The 18037-nt window shown below is 37.0% G+C and overlaps 1 protein-coding gene across 1 annotated transcript in view; it reads left to right on the plus strand.

The window, feature by feature from the left end:
• Positions 1–62: 62 nt before the first annotated feature.
• The window catches only part of GOLPH3 (golgi phosphoprotein 3 (coat-protein)), a 29669-nt gene continuing 11694 nt past the window's right edge, over positions 63–18037 (plus strand). The window contains exon 1 of the mRNA XM_010010360.1: positions 63–122. Coding sequence (XP_010008662.1) covers positions 63–122 — 60 coding nt within the window. The remainder of the gene's footprint in view (positions 123–18037) is intronic.

An 18037-nucleotide genomic window follows, 5' to 3' on the forward strand; every position in this document is an offset into this window, starting at 1 on the left:
GGTGCTGTGGGGAAGGGGACGGGAACAGGGTGCCTGAGGGGACACCGGTTATTTGGGGGCGCATGGGCAGCGTTGATAGGAAAGGGGACCCCAAGAGGTGCGAGGGTATGGGTGGGATGGCGGTAAGGGCGCTGCTAGGTGGGTGCTGCTGCGGCGGGGGTGGGACATATGCGTGGTGTTGCTCGGGGTAGGGGTGGATGCTGGAACAGATTCGGTGTTTTGGGGGAGATGGGGAAGGTGCTTGGATTTTGAGGGAGGAGGACCCTGGCTAAGACTTTGGATCGCCCTCTGGATGCAGGGTTTGTAGAGGAGCTCTCCTATTTGTAGTGTCTCAAGGCAGCATAGGGTTGGGGCAAGAGAGGAGACTGGAGGTGGGGGCCAGGGCCTTTTGTCAGCGTTGGTAGGAGGCCTGGGTAGATCTGTGATATTTACACTCCTTCTCCTACAACTTACCCATGGCTCTAATGTCTACTTCTATCTATTCTGTTAGACACAATTCTGTGGTAGTTATGGGGTTCTCAGGTGCTTTAGGATGCCTAGGAGCCCTTTCTACTAAGGGCTCTAATCCTGCGTTCTACTAAGACTTTCTAGGCTAATGCATGTGAACAGTGCCTTAAAATTGAGGGAGGTATATATGGCAAAAATGGGTCTTGAATAATGAGAAGTGTGTTAAAATGGGGAAATGGCATTATTATGTAATTCTGTGGGTTTACTGAATTTATAGGTTAATTGTTATGATACTGTGAATAACAGTAATTGAGGAAGGCTTACTGCTGCCAGTGTGTTGGATTTTTGTTTCCTTTGAAAGAGGTAATCAGTATAAGAAGCATGCACACTGACTTGTTGGGGAAACAGTTTAATCTGAAGTGGTGTATTGTGAAGCATAATGTGTCTTTATTTTAGTTATGAGTTACAATGAATTTGATTAGCAACCTAGTTGCCTGCCTTTTTTTATGTGTGTGGTAAGTACATTAGTGAAACCAGTTCATTGGTTTGGGTGGAAGTCTCTTAAAACTGTTCAAGTTCATGACGACAGAATACTGGAGGAGGGAAGCTGGTAAATATGTTCTTTGACAGTGCATTGCATCTAAAATAAATGTGATGGTTTGATAGTGAATAGATTAAAGAGTAGTCCTGGTTAACATTTGGGGTTTTTTTAATGCATGTGGTTGTATCTGTATACATACCTGCTGCAGTAGCGTATTACTTCTCTCACCGATTGTGTATTTTAGGCCATATTCTTGTTAACCCATTTTTTCACATGGACCTTGCCATGACATCCTGATAAGCTCTGTAGGTGTTCAGTGATGTGTACTTTCAGCAGTTGAATTGAGGACTTGTGCATATGCACATTTCTTTTTCTATGCACCTGAATATTTGCAGGAAAGTAAGTTAGACGTGACAAGACAGATACCTGGCAGATTGCCTAGGTGGTCTTGCCTTGAGGAAGGTGGGATAAACTGGGTGACCTTTCAGCTGGGTTTTTTTTTTTTTTTCCCCATGGATTGTATGCTAAACCTGCTGATTTTGTGGGCCTTAGGCTCTAAAGATTTCCAGGTAGAGAGCATTCTGTCTGCCTAGAAAGAATATATGATGCAAGTCTTGATCATATATCAAAAGTTAATAGTTAATATTGGGCCTAAAAATCCAGATTTGCACTGGTGTGCATCAAAATTACAAATCATATAACTTTGCTAAGTGCAGCAGTGGCGCACACTGCAGATGATCGAGTACTCGTTTGTATGGCAAAAGGAACGGAGAGGTTACAGTGACACAGACACCCATAAATCCCTTGGGATTTTGCAGTTGAGACAAGAGACAAAAAGAATGATAATATCTCTAGGTTAGGGGGCTTATATGCAGAAAGTGTAGCATGCGCTGGTTTTGAATGCATCATGAATGAATCATTAGGGTTTGTATTCTTTGGGTTTGGGCCTGCTTGTACCACTGTGTACAAGCTGCACTATGTAAAAACACTTTGTTTCTGTTTTTTCGTTTTAAAGCTGGAAGTAAAACTATAGACTCATTTTAAAAGGTGATTTTTTTTTTTTGGTTGTTGTTTTTTATTGTTCTAATGATAAGTAAGCAAAATTTGCTTATTTTACACATCTGGAAATGCTTTTTACAGAATTTTTACTTCCAACAGAATTGATTTCCTGTGACATCTGTGCGAGACTTTCTCATGGCAGCTGGCGGAGAAAAGAAGTATAGGGTCTGTAACATAAAATTGTAAAACTATACAAAAGTCTAAGGGAAAGGCAAAGGCAAGTGTGTGAGCTACAAGCTCAACTGAAAGCCAGTAGATTTAAAGCTGATAACATCCTGTTCATTCTAACAGGATACAATATTTTAATGTTGAGTTTAAAATAAACAGAAAATTAAAAAGAAAATAGAACATATTTCCCTAAAAATATCTTCTTTCAGAAGTCAGTGATATAGCCATTGAATTTAACTTTCAGGGTTTGGTGTATTTTTTTTCTAAAGTTAAACACTGGTGAATATGGCTTAATATCATGTAAATTGTATACAAAATGCCTCATGTATGGAATTTGTTAGTATAGGTGGCATGGTCTTTACTCTTATGAGAGAGTGTTTCAGGCAGTGATGGATTGATGTGTTCAGTATTTCTAGGAGATTGTCAGATATTTATGTGAAACTTGCTTTCAGGATTGCAGACAACTACAGCAAAACTTGTGAGTTGTTGCCTGGTTGCTGCTGCAGTACGAGCTTGGTGGTGGGAATGTCTGGCTCCACTAAAACACAGCAAACCTCACTTCTGTTCCATTCAGTGCTTGAACACAATTAACTGCATTTGCACATGCTTCTGGACATGGCCTTTTTTTTGTTGTTGTTTTCTTTCTTTCCTTTTTTTTTTTTCTGGTGTTTTTTTTTTTTTGTTTGTTTGTTTATTTTGGTTTGGTTTTTTGTTTGTTCTTTTGTTTTCCCTGTTTGGCCTATAAATTGTACTTGATGTATGTGTACTGGTTGCTCTTTTCCACCAGTAGTTTCTCTTCTGTTTGTATATTCTGTGTATACATAACTACACCTGTGTTCCAAGGTCAAGATAGGTTATAAGGGATATGTGCTGAAATATGCGCATGCTTGCATAACATGACAGATGCAGTGTCCTTGGAGGAGCAGGTAATATACTGGAACAAAATACGTTACTAGAATTCTTCAGGGAACATCACAAGAACACCTACGCTTATTTGGAAGCCTTTCGGAAACATGTCTGGGAAAGGGAGTTGTGCTCATCCATTTAGAGTAGAGCAATAGCCTGTTGCTATAGGAATAAAAAATACTCACTGAAACAAAATACTTTGCTGTATAAAGTACTGTGGTAGGATAGGTCAAAGCCACAACAGGTTATTCTGTAGAAATAGTGAAGCATCTGAGGTCATCATTCCCAAAAGAAGGAAGTAATAAATGTTAAAAGTTAGCTTATTTAAAAATGACAAATGAGAGATGAGTACAGGCCAGTTTGTTCATTACAGCTCTTTCAGACATCTCGTAACTCAGTCCCGTAGTAAACTGAGTGGTTTCTAAGTGGCTGTGCTCTCTTAACTGTTTTTCCATTTAAGTTCATTTAAGTTTTTTGTACTTGTAAGGTTGTGGTTTTTTTTTTTTGCTTGGGGTTTGGGTTTGTTTTTTATTTTCCCCACACTCCTTCTTGGAGGTCTCTCTTGGTACATGTTAGAAATTTATTCAAATACAGCAATGTACACAGCTGCTTCTACAGTCTGTACAGTGTGCCTCAATGAAACGAATTGAAGCAGCTATTAAGACCTGGTTCCTAGTAAGATAAAATATTTATCTGGTCTGTAACTAATTCCTTGCTTGCTGAAAGAAAACCTATTTATAGTGTGCTGAAATAATCATCATGTACTATGCTCTACTGCTATAGTAAATATTTCTGGGCTTATTTACCCTTTCTTTGGTGAATGCTAAAATGTCATTTGTAACAGTGAAGTAATGTTAAATCACCTTTTAGGGTACATGAATTATCTTTTATCTTTGCTACTTATCATTGGCCTTCAGAAACTTTCATTTATTACTGAAGATGTAGTGTTACAGCATGGCTTTTAGTCCAGATAGGTATTTTGAAGGTGTCCAGTTTATATTTTTTGTCGTATTGACATAACATAATAGGGAGCTAGTTTGCCCACTGCAGATGTGCTGTTTTGTGTGGATCAGATTAGTCCTGAAATGTAGTTTCTTTATTCTTATTAGAAATGTGAGTGTCTGGATTTGTTACTGAACCCTGTATTTTAATCCTAAAGAGATTTTTCTGAAAGGTGAAATAAGAATTTTGAAAACATTCAGGGTGTGGGTGGCATTTTCCCTGATGCTAAGATTAGGGAAATTGATATTATGATGAAGTTGTTGGGGCTTTTTTGCCTGTGTAACAGATAGGTTTTGAAAAGTCTTCAAAATATCTTTTTAGGTTTTGGTGTTTTGTTTTGTGGGATTTGTTTTTTGTGGGGTTTTTTTTCCCCCCTTTTTTTTTTCTTATTAAAAAAGTTTCAGCAACAGCCTGAATGTCAACTCAAAAGCTCCCAAGTTTTGCTGGAAAATGAGACAAATGAGTGAAACATGAAGAGGCGTCTGCTGGGAATTTGCATTTCAGTTGGAAAAATGATGTATGAATGTGTTGAAACCTTGACAAAGGCATGCTCTTTCTCAAACGTTTGGGGACTAATAACAAGAAAGTGTGTAATGTCTGTGGTGAAAAATTATTTCTTTCACAGTTTTCTACCTTTTTGGTCTTTTTTAATTTCATATCCATATATAAATTACAGGGTGGGAGAAGATAGGAGATGTGGGAGAAGGAGTACCCCAATTCTGTGTGCTACACGATGCAGTGAAGTGCCTGTTTGCTGCAGAGTAAAATCCTGCTTATGGGTTATTTGGAGGACGTACTGGTTTGAAAGCAGCATTTTGGATACAAGTTGGCTTTGTATATAAATGGTGTTTGTATTTCCTGGTTTTGCATGCAGCTAGTGTGGTTATCCGCACTCTTATAGCATGGCTAATCTGTAATTTCTTTAATAAATAATTCATAATTATTTATTCATGGATAACTTCCAGAGCAGCGTAGTCCCTTCTTTCATGTCAAGCTGTCTAGAGTAGGGCAGAGACAAACATTGTCAGAGCCTTTCTAGTGATGCATCTAATTTTTTTCAAAGTGCTCTAAAAAGCTAAAGCTCACCTTCATCTCCCTATAGCAAACTGCTTTTATTTAAAAAAAAAAAAAAAAGAATTGTATATAAGAAAGTATTGCTGCTAATTGCTGGAATGGAAGTAATCATGGAACTGAAGACTAACTGGTATTATTTCAGGTGTTCTTTGATCCTCAAGTAGTGCAGGTACTGCATCATTTATCGCAGTTAAGCTACGGGTAGTGAGTTGTCTTTGCAAGGCTGAATTGAGCAGGCTAAGTGTTGCAGCCAGCATGTTAAAGAATGTTGTAGTAAATTATTACTAGAACACATAGTCACTCCTGTGTTGTATTACTGGGGCAAAAGGAAGGTAGTCTGGGGTAAATGTGTGGCTTTGTTTCCTCTTCTTAGACAACATTCTCAATTTGTTTTCTCATAATTTTAAGTAAAGAAAGAAAAAAATAATGGTCAACTTATGTGTCACTTTTAACTGGGTTTTTATCGGCTTGCAAACAGGTTTTAAATCAATTTCAGTAATCTACTTTCTTCCAGAAATATTCATAACACATTATTGCAGAATGATTTCCCATATGCTTTTCAGATATAAAAATTAAAGGTTACATATAAAATAATGCACTACTGTTCTCTTCCTCTAAATGCACTGTATGTAAGCTTGGAAGCACACAGGTGTGTGGTACTATGACTGAGCTGTTAGTCTGTGTGCAAACCAGTATTATGCATGCCAAGTCTTTCCCACCTCCCCACTATTATCTGTACTAAGCTACTGAATTTCAACCTTTTCTTTTTTAATTCTGTCTTACCCTCCCATCCCCCTTATTTGTGATAGACCATTAAGATAATAACACAGTATGCCCTATAAGCTAAATCTCTAATTGGAGAGGTGTTACACTCATAGCTGTTTTCATTATTTGTGGTATTTGTGGATGTTACAGGATTTATTCATCACACTTGGAAATTAGTCTCTTGAGCTTTTTGTATATCTTTCTGTTGCTGATATTCTTCTAAGCACTTGTAAGCTGCTTACTGCTATATTATTCCTAGTCATCTGCCTTTATGGTCTTACTAGATAGCATAATGTGGTTGTATTACTTACAAAGTCCTTAACTGCCAGGCGAGGTTTCTATTTAGCCAGTCATTCTTGTACAACACAGCATATTGCACTTCCATTTTTTACTTCAGTAGATGCTTGATTTCACATGGGCACTTCCACATTCAACAATGATGAGTCTCTATCACAAGAGGAGCATTCCATATGTATTGTGTTGCCATTTCAGTATGTCTTCTGCATTGAACACTGGAGAAGGCTGGGTTGAGGTAAATGCCAAGTAGATATTCAGTCCTAATCAATACCAATCACTTAGTCTTAATTAAACTACTTTGTGGGTGCTGGATATTTGAATGGGACTTCTGCTTTAGCAGCATCTGCAGTCTGTGACTGACATTTTCAGTTTACATATTAAGTACTAAATGGAAGAACTTGTACCTTTTAATGTGAGAACAGTGCAATGAGCGGAATTTTTTTCTTTTTTATCTCAGTGAAAATGTTGACGTGGCATTATTACAAGATAGTCTGTTTCTTGAAAATTGTTTGCACCTGGATAAGTGAAACAAGTGAGAGGCCTATTCTGAAAAGAACAAACTGAAAGAAAACTAGGGGAAGTTTAAACACCCAAAACATGACCCTGAAATCCATCTGCATTAATGCAAATCCCTCAAAATGAAACACTGTATGGCTCTGCAGTTTGAAATGACACAGTGCTTTACATAGTGTTTTAAATTGTGGCTGCTCTAGAAGAAAAAGTAGAAGAGAAGGTTAGCTGTTGTGTGTGTGGGCAGATACAGTATTTTTATAAGCCTAGAGGAGGGAACTGTAGTCTTAGTGTTGCCTAGTTAAACTTCCACCTATTGTTTAGTCAGCCAATATTGAACCTGCTTTGTCTGTATTAGAAGGGCATACCAAATTTAGTTTTTTCATACTGTTTTTAAAAGCAGTGTACTGAACCTGGCTGGGATAGAGTTAATTTTCTTCGTAGCAGCTAGTATGATACTATGTCTTTAATTTTTGACCATAGTAGTGTTGATAACACACCCTTGTTTTATCTCTTGCTGAACAGTGTTTGTGCAGCATCATGTCCATGTCTGTTTCTCGCTCTGTGAGTGAGTTGGGGTGCACAAGAGGATGGTAGTGGGACAGCCAGACAGCTGACAGCAACTGGCCAGAGGGGCATCCCATGCGGTATAGTGTCATGGTCAGCATTAACAAGGGAGGGGAAGGCCGGCATGGGTAGCCAGCCATTGCTTGTGGACTGGCTGGGCACCAGTCTGCTTGTGGGAGGTGGTGAGTCAGTTTTGCATCACTTAGTTTTGTTTTGGCTATTTCACTTCTCCTAGTCTCTCCTCCCATCCTGCTGGGGGGAGGTTGGAGGAGCAGTTATGTGGGACTCAGCTGCCAGTCAGGGTCAGCCCACCATTAGGAGATGCTAAATATGTGTATGGTTTGTGTTATAAGGTTGTTAGATCTAGGCAGGATGCAAGCTATATTTGCTTACTGCTGTGGGAAGACTTGGGAGTTTTTAAACTGAAATATCTGATGTGGAGGATTTAAGCACTGGTTCTAACTAAACACTTCCAGATAAATGTCAGGTTTTATACTCGGAGACAATAGCTGGTAGTGTGTAAATGAATTTGCAGGTTATGGAATAAATAAATTTCATCTTTATTTTGCACCAAGTATGGAGAATAGAGAATGGACACTGGTAGAAGGTGGCTTTGCAAGAGCCATGCAAATATTTGAAGTCATTATCTGCATTGTATACACGTAATCATGCTGAAAGTTAGGCTCCTAAGTTTGTCTTTTCATTCCTAAATGAACAGTCAGACTCTCAAGTGTTGATTTGTTCAGGGGTCTTAACAAGAAGCATGTGTTAGTTCCTCCTCTTCAGCAAAGTTATGTTTTTCAATTATCTTCATTTTAGTGAAGAAATGTGTCTACGTAATATATGCCTGTGCACATGCTTGAAAAGCTGGGTAATGTCATGTGGCTTTAGTGTTTTCAGTAATCAACAGCAGTTGCTGTTTGTTACTTATTCTTAAGTGCAGTGGCAGGTTAATCAAATACCTGACAAGTTTCTTGTCAACAGTACTGTACTTTGTAGAATATGTATTCTTGCTTTCCTAAAGTATTTCTAGTGTTTGGTGGTTAGACACTTCAAAGATTTTCCTCACTAACTTATCTTCTGTTTAAAACTAGACTGCGACTTAGGTTCCAGTAAAATGGCTAATGATTTCAGTTGCATCAAAAAGAGGACATCAAGAGGGACTGCAGTCAGACATCAAAGTTCTCACGTCATAGTATTCCAATAATAAACACTTCTGCACTCTGCTTTGCCTTTCCTTCTTAAACATACTAATACTCAAAAGTTCTGTACATTAGGATGTATCATTAGATGTTACAATGATTACAGTTAGATGTTACAACCTTCTGGGTTGAGAAGGTGATGACTTTAAAGGTGAGATTTGCAGCAAAGAGCTACCTAAGTATAGGTTGGCATGGACCCTTAATCTAGTGTGAAGAGAAGGAAGAGGAATCCAGTTTGTTTTCATTGCAAATGAATTGAAGAAAGGGAAACGTTTGACAGGTGAGATAATCCAGGGTATTCCTCTAGCAGCTGTTTTACTTGACTGTTTTGAATATTGACAGTTTCTTGGCATGTTGTTTTTACCTTTTTATTACTATTTTTGGAGGGCTAACTGGTAAAAGGGATGAATGTCTCCTAAAATTTTGTTTTCAAAAATTCATTTTTATTTTTTCCAGTTATGTAGGTAGATAGAAATGTTATTTCTTGACTGGTTCTCAAATTCCTTTGTAGCTATCTAAGGGGTACCTGAAAAAAACAAATCTCTTAGTTTTGATTATTACGAATACACCTATATAATACATACAATATACATGTTCTCTGAATGCATTCCTGTCAGGTTAAAGCTCAGTCTTGTCTTTAAGCTGATATGTCTTGAAACAAGTTGGTCTACAGAAGCATTGAAAATCTTTTGTAATCTGGGAGATAGTAGATGTGAAAACCATTCTATAAGAAAAGTGGAGGGTTTGTCTTTTTATAATTTTCTAGATAATAATAAATGTTAGTGAATCTTACTGCTGTCAAAACCAAAAATCAGTTTTGCATTTTGGGGTTCATTGTTGTCTTAGGACCTAAATATGAGAAAAAACTTTTTGAGAGAGTTCTCAGCATCATGTTTGTATTCCAGAATTGTGGAGGCTTTTCTTCTCTCTTGTCTTATAGGTCCATACTGGACGGAAGAGATTGAAACTATTATTGAAGACTTACTTAAGCAAGACCCTAACCTTGAACATTATATTTTCAGCTGAGTATGAACAGGTTGGGGTAAGACCGTGTGGTTCCGCACCAAAGGAGATTGATTTGGATCTTGACGGAGGATGTTGCCAGAGAAACTGAACGTGGTTTGGTGTTTTAATCTGTTTGGCATTTTGCAGTACTGTAGTGTCAGGAAGTATAAGATTTTCTTAGAGTTAATAAATCAATAGCTATTAGGCTTAATAAGTTGATAGATGTATATTGAATGTATTTTAGAAAATATCAGAGGTCATTAAAGCACAGTCACAATTTGTCTGTGTCAGCTGTCCTTGTTTAAGATTTACTCACAGCTGCAGCTTCTATGTTGTGGTTACACTCCTCTCCAGGTAGATTAAATTACAATAATCTGCATTAGAAAGAAAAGAACAGGTCTTTTTGGTCCTGTGAAGGTGAAAATGGATCAATTCATATAATAAGATACTTGTGGTGAGGGCAGCCTAATTTTACCTTGAGGATTCAAGTAATTCTGGACATTCTCGCCTGTCTTTGATGAATGTTGCAGTGAAGCTTTTCCTTTGGTCATTGGTCTCTATTGTTTGTATTTTCCCCCTACCTTCTTATAAGTATGTTTAGTTATGCTGGTAAAAAACCTTTTAATTGGTTCTCAATGGAATTTAGGGTGCTTTATGTGTTTACAGTCTGTCTAAAGTTACTAAAGCTGAGTCTGTATTTTATGGAAATCTGTATAAGGACCTAGTTGAAGAGGAACAAATGCTGGCTGGCTGCACAAGAGGATCTAAGGGGTTCAAATTGTCAAAATAAATATACAATTGGTTCCCCTTATATTAACCAGCGTTTCTATTTGTCTTTGAGAACTTGGAAACATTTGTGTTTTGTTTTGTTTTGTTTTTTTTTTAAATTTTGTGTTCATTTTTACAAGACCCGTTTCCATGGTTTTATATTGAGAAATTTCTTGAAACAGTGTGCTGGAAGAAAAAAACTGAGATAAACTTTTTCTGAAGTGTACTGTATTTCTGGCATAAGAATTTCCTGCTCTGGAAAAGGATGTGGTTGAAGTTTTTAGGTTTGATTGAAAAAGTCAGGTATCAGATTTGTTGGGCAAATACTTTTATAAAATATGCTCAATATTAAATTAGACATATGTGGCATCAATCTTGCTGACTTCCAGTTCTTGCTGAATTCAGAAATTGTATTAGTTGTTCCTTATAGAGTGATGTTCCTAAATAAAACACTGATTTTTAAGAGCTTTTCATATCTAAAGAATCCACAAACTTGTTACAGTAACTTAGTTACTGACTTTGATCTGCCTGAGATTTCAGCTAATATTTACATTATCACAAAGAAGAGATTTACTTACCCTTAACAATAGCAGGCAATTTTTCTTTCTAATCAGCAATTTTACTTTCAGCTAAAGGGATAGGAACCACAGAATCATGTACAGATGTCAGAAGCTGACATTCAGTTACTCTTCTTCATTCTCTCGTATCACTGTCCTCTTTAATCACTGCATTAAATGTGGTATCTCCATTTAATTGTATGAGTTTACTTGACTATATCTCCATTTAATTATATGAATTTACGTGACTATCCAAGAGAACACAGTGTTTCTGTTGCAGAAGAATAATGATGGTAGATACATTTGGAATTCATAAAATAAAGCTTTTGAGTCAACAGAAAGGATTGAAATTCTATGCTAAAACATAATTTATTATAAACTTTCACTATCCTTTCTATATACACACTGCTTATATTTTGCGTTTTCCCTCTTTGCATTTGAGAACAGTTTTAAGGATGTGTTGCAGAAGTTCTTCAGGTGATTCCAATTGCTTTCAAAAAGTCAAAGTGGTATTAGTAATTGTAGAGAGAGACCACGCAAAGGAGATATTATTAAGATGGTTCTTGTCTTTTTGTGGAATATGATAGTCTTATGCTTCTCAGTGTGCTACTACTCATAGTTAAAATCAAAATACTTAAAACAGTGTCATCAGCAGTCATAGCTGTGAATCAGATTAAAGTCGTAAAGTTGCTTGCAACAGATTCTTATGTTGGAAATAGGATGCAAGAAAGAAGCAGCCATCTTTGACATGAAAACTGGCGGATCAAAATTCCTATTAACTTGAAACCTGCTGCAGTGCACCTGGACACTGTATGCTATTATTTCTTTCCCCTCTGCCCTCTCCAGCTGTCTTTCTATAGACCCAAAATGACTACTTCAGAGAGGAACTCCTCGACTAAAAAAGTGAGAGTTTTGTCGCAATTGTCATTAAGTCCATTATGAAATACAACTCACCACAGCCCATATTTCAAGATAAATTGTCTCTGCCTGCCTTTTGCTGTAGGTTTCAAATGGGTGACAGATGGTGATTTTGGATTATTATGGCCTGTCTGTACTTTGTGTTGGCTAATAATAGGCTAGTAGGCACCTCTGAAAAAATTTGCTATTGCCTCAGAGAATTGGAAAGGGACACTATTGATGTCCTGTCAGATTTGAAAAGTATACTTCACATTCGTGATGATCAGGGTAATCATTGCTGAGGTCCAAAATGGGGACCTGAAGATAGGGATGAATATAATACACGATACCTTAAGCTGTAGGCATTTTATATTTTCTGAGCAGACTGTGCTCATGAGTGGTTTCAGTACAGGTAGCCCAATAATGTATGAGATTTTTTTTTTAAATTTTTTTTCCCATCTCTTTGTCCCAAAGACTAAATGAATACTTCTATCTGTAACTATTCAGCTTGTGAAACTGTTCAGATTTTGAAAGCAGTTTGAATCCACATTGAAGTGTGGATTGTCACTAGAGAGAATGCTCTTGCCTTTTGCTTTATGTCCTAACCATGTACCTTCTCTTTCTGGTGCTGTCTTTGAAATTTGTTCACCTGCTTGGTGAATTAGATGAGGAGAGTGACCATTAGCTTTCAGGCAGGACACTTTCTCATCTAGCTGGCTGCTGTGGGCTCAAGAGAAAGAACAGTGATGGGATGGAAAAAACAGATAGTTTTGTCTTAAGGAGTTCAGGCTTTGTTTGACTGCATTCTTGGGTTTCTTGCATTCAAGTGGCTAAAAATTAAGACATGGGGAAGAATGTACCTTCTCCACTTACATGGTTTTGTTCAAGGTTAAAGCAAAGTGCTGTGACACTGATTTGAAAGTTCAGTAAAACTGAAATGAATCAAAGGAAAAAATAATTGGAATGGTGTGCATAAAGCAATGGTTTGAAAAAGGTGCTTATGCTGGGAAAGTAATTAAACACCGTGATTTCATTTCATCCTCAGTTTCTTTTCCTGTGTTTACCTCCAGCTTTTCTCTCTGCTGCTTTTGTTACCTCTAAAAAAAAAAACCAAACCAAAACAAACAACTGAATTTATGTTTACAAAACATGGGTCTCTTTCTCAATATTGAGGTGCCTACTCAAAGTAAGCATGCAGGCGTATGATTTGTAACATATGCTGTGTAAATATTAGAAATAGGATCTTTGCTAATTGTGTTAAGTGAGATGAAAATCAGTCCCACACGTAACATTTATACTAGCAGACTACTCAATTTGTTTTGCCCAGTTCTGCAAATGATTTAAACTGACTTTCAAAGTTGTTTGGGTGGGTTTGGTTTGGTTTGGTTTCTTCTCCCAAGTACTACATTTGCTTTAGTTAGTCCATCTCAGGCTATACATCTGTTGACAAGTGTTTCTTCTTATTCCCATCTTATTAGAATAACTGAACATTGTATTTTCTATAGGTCTCCAAAATGGATTTTTATTATGCTGGCATGTAAATTTGATGAGAGTGACTAAATGGACCTGCATATAATTGCCCTGAGTAACTTCCCATGATGCTAGCAAGAACAGAATATTTTCCAGCATGTTTGTCATCTGTGATTTCTGAGAACATAATGTAAAAATAGTCTGCCACATATTGGAAAGTATAGATGGCAAGGAAGAAACCTATGTTTGGGAAAGCGAGACACTTGTTTGTTTATAAACAAAACAGTAGTTTTATGCCTCAGATCTTTTATACTTGTTGCTACTACCAACACAATATTCAAATGCGATCCCTGCAGAAATGATAAAAGTAATACCAAACTCCATCAGAGTTCAGGAAGTGGGTTTTTTTAATATCCTTCACCATCCAAGTAGATCTGGTTGAATTTTTTTCCTCTGAAATACTCTTCTAATGGAAAACAGTCTACCTGTAAATTCAGAAAGCTTTCTTTAACCTGTATTGTGCCTCCTGGCTGAGAAACCCTGAAGTTAGGGGTTTTGTGTCTTCTTGATAGACTGTCAGATCAAAGCTAATACTTTCAAAACCTGGTGAGGCTGTAATTTGTGTTTATCTTGGCTTTCTGTTACTTCCCAAGTTGGCTGTCTCCCCTTCTGATGGGGCTACCCATCAGAAAAGGATGAAACCAACGTTTTCTCTCTGCTGTCTCTACATGAAGTTTCAGAAATTGCATTCTTTACTAAATTTTGAAGTCTTTTTGTTTGTGTCTTTCATAAATGAAGAACTTGGAATTTCCTGAGAACAGGAATGCAGGGGTTTGGGTAGCTGCAGTGATTTTTCTCTTTCAGAAGGTTTAGTTTATTCCATTTGGTTACCACAGATCTTTTATTTTGCTTCTAAGTAGAAGGTGCTAGGTGAGGGTTCAAGGGGTATTATTAAGTCTGAATGAAAAATGAAAAGGCTTTTAGTAAGAGTAGTATAGACTGGGTAGTGTTACATCCATTATCGCAGGGAAACTCTGCTGTTGTGATTCTTCGTAAGTGTAAATTGAGTCTGAGTCGGGGCCAAAACTTTGCCCTAACACTGACCTGCAATACTCAGTATGAGTCTGTGTGAATCTCAGGATAGGCCTGAGGGGCTTGTTGTTACTAAAATAAAGGCATACTTCATTTTGTGGTGAGCAGACTGTTGTAACCCTCAGTTATCTATTATGCCTTTATGAAGTATTTTTGAAAGACTTGAAAAGCTGATTTCCATTAGCTGTGGCTCTGTGGTCTACAAAGTAATCTGTAATATACTGAGACTCACTGGGTTATATCAGGGAATGCCTTGGCAGCTTACAGCCTACAGAATGTTGTACAGCATAATGTAAGCACGTGGCCTTAACAAAGTAAGTTAAACACAGAAATTTTTATTTTTCTTAATATGTGTGTATCTTGAAGACTCAGGCTTGGAACTCTGCAAGTGCTTCTTTTCCTTTCTTTTTAATCTGAGAGATTTTAATGGATTTTTCACACTTTTCTGGTCTGTGCTGGGTATAGTGCAACTGACACTCACCTATTCTGAGTTAACTGAAGAATCAGAGAAAATGTATATTTCTGTAGTGGGGAGAGATTTTTAGTAACTCTTACGTTGTAAAACAAAGTATTCTAACTAAAAGATTACCTGGTCTTATGTGAGTCTTTTTTTAGTCACTCTAATCCATTAAATATTTGTTATTCAATAATATTTTGAGGTAACATCCATAAATGTAAAATGGCATCAGTTATATGGAGTGCTTCAATAAAATATTTGAATACCCACCAAATTCTGAATGCTTTTGTATTATGTATGTGTTTTCTCTCTGTAGTTTGCCCATCTACCTGTATCTTTATTATAGCATACACAGATAATCCCAGCAGGTTTTTCACAGGTGGGCGGTAATTTTTGAGTTGCTGAATGACATTATTTATTTGTCTATGTAGGAGTTTTCATAATTTTCAGCAGTCCGTAGACACAGTTTTTGCAAGTCCTAGGACCCTATTCCATTTTAATTATAGCTTTGTGAAGTTTGAGAATCAGGGATCTGGAGGCAAACTGGGAAAGGATGTTGTTAGGGAATAATGTGAATTAAAGTTTACACTGTTTTGTATGCAGATATGAGCTGGGGTATTCCTACAGTAAGTAGAAAGAAGCTGCAAGAGCTTGTGCTTTGCTTAGCAGAGCTAGAGCCAGTGTATCGGTAAGGATTATTTGTTTGTGCATCTGTGTATCATATGGCTTTGTCCCTCTCAGAGCAGAGACAGGAATAAGATGGCTGCTCACTGTATGTAGCATAAATACTTTGCTATCTTGTCTGCACCATCTGTGTGAACAGATCGAAGGAAATCCATGAGGGTCACAAATTCAAATCTTTAGAAGTGACTGTATTGCATGTCACAGTAAGATGAGGTGGGGAAGAGGGCTGCTGTAGGAAGGAGGGTGTCGCAGTTTGACAGAGAAGTGCAGCTAAAGAGGCAGGGAAAAAGCAGGGAGTGGAAGATAAGGTAGACTGGGTAACACTGAGGTACAGGGCCATCATTAGGAGATGGACTATATAATAAGTGAGAATTTCAAGTGAATAATGGCTAACTGAATAGGAAGACCTGTGTGAGCTGGAAATCAGAAAAAGGGGATGGGAAGAGAAGAAAGCGAGTAAATGCTGCTGGAGGTGGTGGGAGAGAAGTGGCCTTATGAATTTAGATTTTGTTTAACTTAGTCTAAGCAGAAGGAGGGTCTTAGTTGTAGCTCTGTGCTTTTCCACACCTGGGTGGAAAGTCTGAGCTTTCAAAGTTAATATGGTAACAAGTTTCTGTTACAAACTTTATTCTCATTTCCCTTTATGCTTGTCTAGAAAATTAGTTTTTACCTGAAAATTTCTAGGTCAGCTCTGACATAAGATGCTTTTGTGCTGTGTTTATATAAATAAACACGTCAGTTGTAAATATTCTTTTGATCTTTGAATCAATGTACTGTTAAAATTGTCTTGCAAGCTATTCATAGCTTTCAGTGCTATTGTAGTGCAGATAAAAATAATTCCCTGCCTTGTAAGATCTTTTATTTCTTTTCCTGCTGCTTAGCAACTTTAATGATGTAAGTATTTCATTGAGGTAGGATGTTTATATAATTATAAAAGATTTGTAGGAAGAGGGTAAAGTAAAATTACTTGCTGTTGTATTTGTGAGAAAACTAGTGCTGTTTGAGAGCATTAAATAGTGGAATGACTTGCATCTATAAATAGTGTTCTTTGATCTTCAATCTAAGTGTTCTGAGGCTGTTGGGTATTTGGAATAACAGCGAGAACAGTGTTAAAAGGTCAAGCTAAATCCTTATCTTGTTCCCTAACCTGTAATGAGCAATGAGGTAACCTGTTCAGGGAATGGTGTGCACAGAATGACAAATCCTCCATCAGTGTACACTGACTTCAGCTGTATGGGAGCTTCCAAAGCCATGTGTGGTTTAGAGATCCATTGCTGTCTGTCGGACTTCATTATCAGTCTCCTATGAGTTCAACTTTTTTTAAATGGATTTTTAAAAAACTTTTGCCTTCATGTAAAAACAGTAGAATAGAAACATAGAAAAGAAGTTGGCCTTTTACTTTTCTAACCTGTGAGCTAGGATCATTTAGCACTTTTTAGTCCTTGTCTGTGGGAAAAGAAAAGTAGTTTCCTCTGCAGATAGTACATTATGCTTCCTCTCTGTGTATCATTATTCTCTCTACTCCTTTCACTCATTTTCTGCACTATCTATAACCTCCTTAATAGGCATATATATATACTAGTATATACATATATATACTGTATGTGTATATATATACACTAGTCTATACTATATATACACTGTACTTCCTCTCTGTGTATCTCTGTATAGTATATACTAGTATATACTATATAGTATGTGTATCTATATACTAGTATACATACACATACCAGTGTATATATATACTATACTTCCTATACTATATATACACTATAGTATACTATATGTATATAATATAGTATACTATATATACTTCTCTGTGTATCATTACTCTCTCTACTCCTTTCACTCATTTTCTGCACTATCTATAACCTCCTTAATAGGCATATATATATATACACTATATAGTATGTATATATGTAATGCTGAGTGTTACTGTTTCTCTTGTGCACTTTTTTATAGTTATGCTGTATGCCATTTAAATTGGGTATCTAGAAGCTGTTTGCAGTGTTGAAGATAAATGTCTGCTTCTACTCATTTTCAGTCACACTAAGAAGTTTGAGTTAATTTAAAGGATGATTTAGTTAGACTGTTGTGTGCTTAACTGACCTTCCGTGAAGGTTCCTTCAGTTGTCTGCAGTCTTTGCAGTAAGTGCCAAAAACAATTGGTCCACCTGCCTGAATTATCTGGAAAGATCAGTTTAATGGATTGAAAAATGTTCAGGATGACACCAACTGTTCTAAAGTATCTCCTTTCTCACTGTGTTTATAGCAGTATAATTGAAATACGATGTTCCTTCTCTAATGGATCACCTGCAAACTCCTTACCTGCAGGGGGGGGAAAACCTATACATTCTCATGACTTTAATGTCATCTAACCCACTAGAACAAGCAGTTCCATTTATGACAAATATAATTATTTTGAGCTGCCTTTCAGGATCACTTAATTAAAAACTGTTGCATGGCTGTGCAGTCTCCGTCACTGGAAGTTTTCAAGACTTGGTTGAATAGAACCCTGAGCAATTTGACCTGACTTAATAGCTGAACCTACTTGCAGCAGGAGGTTAGA

Source organism: Nestor notabilis, unplaced genomic scaffold (genome assembly GCF_000696875.1).
Source record: "Nestor notabilis isolate BGI_N333 unplaced genomic scaffold, ASM69687v1 scaffold12472, whole genome shotgun sequence".
Classification (NCBI taxonomy): Eukaryota; Metazoa; Chordata; class Aves; order Psittaciformes; family Psittacidae; genus Nestor; species Nestor notabilis.